Source organism: Elephantulus edwardii, unplaced genomic scaffold, assembly GCF_000299155.1.
Source record: "Elephantulus edwardii isolate Elephantulus edwardi_28Jun2011 unplaced genomic scaffold, EleEdw1.0 scaffold00040, whole genome shotgun sequence".
NCBI lineage: Eukaryota > Metazoa > Chordata > Mammalia > Macroscelidea > Macroscelididae > Elephantulus > Elephantulus edwardii.
In genome coordinates this window covers 1,256,501-1,264,814 of record NW_006399790.1, presented here as the reverse complement: position 1 = coordinate 1,264,814, position 8,314 = coordinate 1,256,501, and the positions used below count along the sequence as shown (strand labels likewise).

Sequence of the window (8,314 nt, the reverse complement as noted above, 5' to 3'; positions counted from 1 at the left end):
CTCTGATGGTCATTTTCTAGAACCTTCTATATTGTTGTTGTACAAGTAATTAATATATTTTACTTAATGTAAGTAATTATTTATAAATATTTTAAGATAATAATTAACTGCCTAGTGAACTTTTTAACAGTGTAAAGAACTTAGTGTGTACACTTTGGAAGCAATTCAGCTAAATTTACATAGACTGTATATCATGAGACATCACCTCATTTGATGACTTCATTATATTTTTTCCACTAATATACTTGTAACCCCGACCTTCTGTATGAAGAAAAATTTTAAACACGATGAAAGGTGGAAATTCCTCACCACTAAATCTGAAATAAAGACCAAAACATCAGTCATTCAGTGTCAGATTTTAAGTACAGTTACTTCTTGTACTTAACAATGTAAGCAGTTTCTGGAAAATAAGGTAAAAACAAGGCCATTTGTATTTTCAGAGCTATGCCAAAACATATAAAGAAATGGTAGTGAAATGGATCTCCAGTTTGGACGCTCCTATGTTAAGCAGTTTAATTCTGGCGGGTAGGTTGTTTTAATTAAAAGTTGTGTGTAAACTGTTTGGTTTTTTTTTGTTTTATTTCATTAACAATCGAGTGTAAGGTCATCTGGATTTAGTTAACAATCAGCTGTGGGCTGGAAACCTCTCATTAAAATAAATTAGGACCTGGTGGGTGGGCCTTTGTATGTAAAAGTTTGTTAAAAATACCCTGCTGTTAATTGTATCTGTAGTTCTAAGTGGTATAGTATTTGTTACGCTGAGATATCTGGGGTTGCTGTGATACTGAAAGCTGTGCCACTGGTGTGTCCAATGCCAATGGTTACCCATGGTGGACAGGTTTTGGTAGAACTCCCAGATAAAGACAGAATTGGAAGCAGGATTGGCATCCACTTCTTAAATAACAGGCCTTTGAAAATCTTATGAACACTAGAGGAACAATGGTAGTTACAGAACGGGGTTCAGATCTTTTGTTCATAGGGTCGCTATGAGTTGTACTCACCTAACAACAACAGTGAAATAGATTACTAAAGATGAAAGACCCACATTTTGTGTCCTTATAATGACTTTCATACATGTGTAAAACTAACACATAATGAGCACTGAAAGCTAGAAGCCACTTTTGGACAAAATAATGCCTTAGTTTAATCCATACAACAAATATAAATAACAACATACTTACACTCTGAGAAATTATGAGCAGTGAAAACTGAAATTTCTAATATTTCTTCATACTAGGTACTTTTTGAAGTAAATCAACATACCTGAATCTGACTTTATACTTCATGCTAGGATCTTTAATCAGCTGAGCCTCTAAGGGGCACATTCCCTTTAGTACTTCGTATGCCACATAATGTTCCTGAAATAGTTGATGGTGCTGTTATTAGAAAGTAGTACTCTGTCCAGACATATTTTACTGACTATAACAGAGGCAGTGTGGTAAGGACAACAGAACACTGGGTTTGGAGTCCTGTAGACCTGGATCCTAGTCTTGTCCCTGCCATTTATTATCCATGCGGCCTTGAGTCTGTTACTTGATCTTTTTGGCACCACAAGTTATGGGTATGAGTCCCTGTTTGAGATCTCAGGCTGTGTTTATTTCCCTATGACAACACTTTTCACAATGTGATTATCTGTGAAGCTTGTCTTTATCTTCTACTATACAGTAACTTCATGACTGTAGGGATAGTAACATTCCTGTTCATTGTTCTAGAATCTAGCACAGTGACTGGGACACAGCAGAGTCACTTAACAGATAAGTGACATTGAAGGAAGCACCATAAAATGAAGATGATAAAAGCAGTAAATTATTAGCTTTAAGGTACCTCTTATGTGCCAGATCTTATGTTAAGTGCCTTAGAAACTAATTTACTCTTATTGGAATATTATCATTCTCACATTGCAAATAAAAATGCTGAGACTTATAAGTTTTAGTAACTCATCCAAAAGGCAGACAGGTAGAAAATGAGGGAGGATTAAACCTTTGATCTATTGACTCAAAATCTCCTACTCTTTTCCCCACATGACCTCATCTAACCTTCATGGTTGTAACAATCACATAAAAATATTCATCAGGAGGCTTCTAAAATGAGAAGGAATTACTAATACAATTAAATGAAGCATTAGGATAACAACTGAAGAAAAAAATTGGTTTCTTTACATTACTAAAAGAGTCTAAAATTTATAACAAAACCAGTATTATAATAAATGTTTTACATGTGAAGATAACACATTGGACCTGAAATGTCAATAGTTCACTTGTGTTGGATTCCTCTGCAGAATTCTGTGTTTACTAACATCAGAAATAGGTTGGTAGGTCAGATGGTGAAGAAGAATACACACATTGCTCAGATTTCCTAATTTTTCAGAGTTGCTCAAATTCCCTTAATGTGACTATTACTAATAACAGATGACTCAAATTGTGGGTTTATTAGGAGTATATGTAGTATTATATTAAGGAAGACTTAATGCTTTGCTGAGGTTGCCACAGTGTTTCTCTGAAAAAGAAGGGCAAGTGAATATTTTTTCACTCAAATAGGATCATAATATTCATATTGTTCTTCACTTGCTCTGTTTCAACATGAGATATCTGGGTATCTTTCTTTTGCAGAATCACATTAAAGTTACAATCCTTAATACTACTAAAAAACCAATATATATTTAAGTAGCATCCTATCAATAGACTTCATATAGTTTATTTTATATATATATGCTATACTATATTTTTGTAGGATGGATTCTTAGAACTGAAATTGCTGAATTTTATAAAGATTACAGTACTTTGGATTCAGAGATTGTAACTGTTGTAAGAATCTTGTACCTTCAAATAAAGAATTGTTTTGTTTAAAAAAAACAATCTAGTGCATTATTTTAAAAAATGCAATAACAGCTATCCATATTAAAACCAAATCCATATTTATTCACTTATGGCAACAAAAAGAATACTCAAACTCATGTGCTATATTATTAGAACCTAAGAGATTAAGGTAATATATTCCATTTTTAATTAGCAGATCATTTAGCTTGATAATTAATGAAATCAAAGAAAACAAAAGGAATACATACCACTGCACAAATTGTGTGTTTCAGGAGCTGAAACATTGTTTTATACACATGAGCAAGCCATGCATGCTCTATTATATGAACTGCAATAATTTCCTTAGCTCTGAGAAACAGAAAGAGGTTAAAGATTTAGAAAGTAATTTTCATTTTCTTAAAATCCTGGAAATTTATGTTTTCTCTACCTCCACCTCCCTATCCTTGCCTCCAAGAATGACCTAAAGAGAGACATTTGGATGATGTCATTGGGACACCTTGTCACTTGGATCTCTGGTGGCTGAATAGTAAGGAATTGCGTAAGGAATCCAAATACAGGTAGTCTGAGTCCACACCAATTGCTCCATGGGAAAAAGATGGGCAATCTTCTTCCACATGATTTATAGCCTCTGAATACCCACTAGAAAGTCAGCTATTAGTTGGTTCTGACTTGATGGCATAAAATGGCAGAATAAAATGAGTCCTATAAATGAAAAGTGACACAGAAGTTAAGTAGTTACTAACCAACAGATGAGCTATTCTGATCCACCAGATACGCCATGGAGAAAGATGCAGTTTGCTTCTGTAACGGTTCATGCCACGGAAATCCCCAAGGATACTCTGTCCTACATGGTATGAGTTGGAGTCAACTTGATAACAGTGGGTTTGGTTTTAATCAGAATAGTGACCAAAACTTTATCATTCAAATCCATGTTATTGTTGTTAGGTGCTGTCAAGCTGACTATGACTCATAGTGGCCCTATGAACAACAAATCAGAACCTTATCCCATGCTGTATTGCTACGCTTAAGCCCACTGTCACAGTAATTTTGTCAATTCATCCTTCAGTCCTTGAAAGTCTCTATCACTGACTCTCTCCTTTTCTAAGCATGATGTCTTTTTCCAAAGTCTTGTACCTCCTGACAACATGCCCAAAGTATTTGAGTTGAGGTTTCACCATTCTTGCCTCTGAAGAGTACCCTGGTTGAATTAAGGCAGTTTAGTTTATTTTTTTTTTATATTTGCATATTCCAATTCAGTGGTTAGTAGAGAGAGTTCACTTTGCTTTTGATTATGTCCCAGCACTAGCAGCAGATTAGGCCTCACAAGACCATGTGCAAAGGGAGGTTCTTGTTGTGTACTACGGAGTGAGGACCAACTGATACCTGAATGACAGCTGATCCTCCAGCAGGTTTTCAGAGACAGTCAATCGCATGGGAGTTGACTGCTGACTTTTCTACTGTGGAGCATTTGGCAGATTTGAACTGCAGTGTTGACAGCACAATTTCTTACCACTAGGACACCAGAACAATGGCAAATGCAATTGTTCTCTGGCAAAAAGCAGAGCACAAATGGAGAGCGTGGAAGTTGCCTTAAGAAAGGAAATAAAATTTTGAATCCTAACAAATGCAATTTTTAACTGTGTAATTCTTCCATAAGTCACTAAACTTCTTGCCATTGGTGCTTCCTCATTTATAAAATATCGTAAGACGACTAGGTCACAAGGTTGTGCTGGTATCAAAAGAGACGTTTAGCACGCCTTATAAATTATGAAATAATAGAATGACAATACTTATCATTCAATACATAAAAGGTTATTTAAAAACGCAAAACCTCTAATTTACAAAACAAAAAGTGAAGTTAGCTGGTTAAATACTGTATGGAAACTGTCCAGCCGTAGAAAATGACACAAGGTAATTTGTGGCACTTACCTTTTCTTTATACTTGCTTGCTTGGCTTTTTCTAAGTGTGTCTTTTTTGGCTTTGGATTATCATTAACTTTCAGATCTGAGGAAGAAGTAAGTTGCAGATCTGAGGAAGAAGTAAGTTGCAGATCTGAGGAAGAAATAACTTGCAGATCTGAGGAAGAAGTAAGTTGCAGATCTGAGGAAGAAATAACTTGCAAATCTGAGGAAGAATTCATGTTCCTTACAATGATGTAATCTGAAAGTATAGAAATTAAGCTTTTAACATCATAATCTATATTATTGCATTGACTAGATTCTAGTGCCATATGACTGTTGGAGTTCTAGAATTCTTTAAAAAAATAATTGTGGATCTTTTAATGTTTGCTACAGTTTGTGTTCTTTGTGTACTAAAAAGACCTTATATGGTATATGGAAAACACAGAACCTTCTGACCGGTTCCCTCACTTCAGTCTCTTCTGCCTCCTACTTAACCTCAACACCAAGCTAGAATTAATTTATTTGGGCAGTAATCTAATCTTATCATTCCCCCCAACTTAAAATTTTTCATATACTTCAAGCTAAAGTCCAAACTCCTTAGAATGGGGTTGAAGTTTCCCCCTCACAGTTTTCTTCCATTTTCTCTTTCAATTTAAAAATAGTACCAGCTTTCATTAGGGAGCTCTTGTGGCCTAGTGGTAAGGAGATGCACTGCTATCCCAAGACCCATATGGTTTGAAGCCACCAGCTGCTCTGTGGGAGAAAGATGGGAAATCTTCTCCCATGCAATTATACTGCCTCTGAAAACCTGCTGGAGGGTCAGCTATGAATCAGTTCTGACTTCATGGTACACACCACCACCAGCTTTCATGGGACTTCTTTTCCATACACTGAAAAAACAAGAACTTCTTGCCAAATGAAGTTCTCTGACCATGTCATTTCCTTTACCTAGAATGACCTCCTTACCACTAGGCAAATAAAAACTAATTCATCCTACAAGACCTCTGCCTAGTCTCAAAACTTACCACATGCCCTCTTTATTTTAACAGAACTGTTCACTCCTATTTCCAAGGTCCCTTTCTGTTCTGTATATAATTTTTTTACTGTACTTCTCATATTGCATCAAAATGCTGAACATGCTTATTGAGGGCGGGAAGCATCTTGTTAACTATGTAATCTCTAGTGCCTAATAGAGTGGAAGATTTTTACATGCTGTCTGAAAATTTTATCACCAAACAGCTGTTAAAGTTGGGTAGCAAATTACTTAACCTCTCAGTAATTCCATTTTCTCCTTAGTAAATTGAGAATTCATATACTAAATGATTTGCTGCCATCTCTAACTTTCTTAGCCTTTGAAGCATTAATCCAATTCGGATGAAGGTACAAAAATCTTAGCCACTGCTAACATGTTCTCTTAAATCTGGGTTTTTTTTTAATAAGTCCTTTTGTGTCATGAATCTTTAGAAATAGACACCTCCTAAAAATTAAGTTTTTAAAATGCATGAAATGTAATATATAGAATTATAAAAATTCTAATGATACTGAAACTGTGGTAAAAATATATTTTAAAAAATTATGACACAATAACATATGCCTGCTTTGTTTATACATTAAACAGAATGGAAGCTCTAATAACTGTTGTACTTTTAAGACAGTTATTAACATAATGATATTTCAAGATATTCACCATGTCCATAGGGAGTTCTGGTGGCCTGGTCTATAGGGAGTTGTACTGCTAATCCCAAAAGGCACAATCTCTCTGGCGGTTCAGATCCACAAGGAGATTGCCCAGTTTTCTCCGGAGGGGGGGGAAAGGATGGGTAATCTCCTTCCATGCAATTTACACTTTGGAAGCCTAATGGATGGTCAGCTATGAGTTGGTCTGACTTTAGGGCAATGAGATTTTAGAGCTATTTACATAATGTGATAGTAAAATACCTATGCTTTTCATTGATGACAAAGTGACAGGTACCAATACTACTTACTATGCCCTGTTGCTTACTCCACACCTGAAAGAAACACTACTGCTCCTTTAGAGGGAGGTGAAAATAAAACTGTCATTTTCCCCCTAAGCGTACATAACCTTGAATTAGGAACTCCTGTACTAAGTGATGATTATGTTTATCTATCTATCTATATCTCACATTACCAATGCAGTCTTCAGTCTAGTCAATATCTCTCTGGATGGAGGATGGCTCTGAAATCTCCTGAAAAAGAGAAAAGCAGCCCTTAACTTCTGAAAGCAGGCCTGATACACACAGGTGGGCCTTAGTATTACCCTCACTTGCTGATAGCACCAAATTGAGATCACAGTTCACCTCTCTGAACTCACTCCCAAATCACCCAACCAGAGTAGAAATCCTATGATAAATCTAACATCCTTTTACTGGGATGTCTCACTGTTCCCCATGGTGTGTGTTCTTTCTCACAACTATGACAAAATAAACTCAACTTGCTCAACAAGTGGCCTTTATCTGGAGGGTGATGATGTCATTGCACATCCTTCCAATCTACTGGATAATTGCCTAGACGGGGACAACTTTTTAAAAAATTTTTACTTTATTATTTTTTGTGTGTGTTCCATCAAGCCAGATCTGACTGGTACAGGAGGAGATTGCCCCTCCTTCTCCAGCAGAGCATCTGGTGGATTTGAACCGCATACTTCTGGGGTTGCAGTGCAGCTTCTTGCCACTAGGCCACCAGAGCTCCCTGGGGATAACTTTCTACTACTACTAGGGAGCTCTGGTAGCTTAATGGTAAGGAACTGTGTTGCCATCGCAAAGGCATGTGGTTTGAACCCACCAATGGCTCTGTGGGAGAAAGTTGGACGACAGCCTTCTGCTTCTGAAAAGTACTTTTTATCGATTTACTGCCTTTGAAAACCTCCTGGAGGGTCAGTGAAGGGCTGGTTCCGACAGTACATAACAAGCATTATTACTATTCCGGTGCATAAGGAGGTGCCAAAACCTAACTGGTGAGTCAGTTATGTATGAATCAGTTCCAACTTGATAGCAACGAACACAACAACAACTACTCCTCCTTCTCATCCCTATTGAGTCGGAACCGACTGACTGCTGACCCTCCAGTCGCTGGTGGATTCGGCTTGCCACAGAGGCGCCACCTTTGGACTAGCAGTGCAGCTAGCTCCTTACAGACTATGCCACCTTATGGCACTGAACAGCACCCTACACCATACGAACAAGATCAGGATTGCTGTTGGGTGCCGTTGAGTCAGAACTAATCCATAGCTGACCCTCCAGTGGTTGGTTTTCAGAGGCAGTTAATCTCACTGGAGGAGATTGCCCATCCTTCTTCCACTGGGCAGCTGGTGGATACGAACTCTTTGCCTCTAAGATTGCAGCACAGCTTCTTACCGCTAGGCCATGAGGGATTGAGGTTAGATTTGAAATACACAAATAGCCTAAGTATGAAACAATACAGCCACTATTTATGGGAGAGTACAGGTTTATAAAGCCAGACAGACTGGATTTAGATCCCACCTTCCTACTTATCTGTGTGGCATTATTTAAGATAATTCTATATGCTAGTTTCCTTAGCTATAAAATGGCAATAAAATCGTGCCCACCTACATGGGT

The 8,314-nt window shown here is 37.2% G+C and overlaps 1 protein-coding gene across 1 annotated transcript in view; it reads right to left on the bottom strand.

The window, feature by feature from the left end:
• Nucleotides 1-4,957, bottom strand: part of LOC102850547 (chromosome unknown open reading frame, human CXorf58) — a 54,732-nt gene extending 49,775 nt beyond the window's left edge. Inside the window, exons 1-4 of the mRNA XM_006885076.1 lie at nt 4,746-4,957; nt 3,065-3,164; nt 1,264-1,358; nt 206-317 (exon numbers count right to left, since the gene is read on the bottom strand). Coding sequence (XP_006885138.1) covers nt 206-317; nt 1,264-1,358; nt 3,065-3,164; nt 4,746-4,957 — 519 coding nt within the window. The remainder of the gene's footprint in view (nt 1-205; nt 318-1,263; nt 1,359-3,064; nt 3,165-4,745) is intronic.
• Between the last annotated feature and the right edge of the window lie 3,357 nt (nt 4,958-8,314).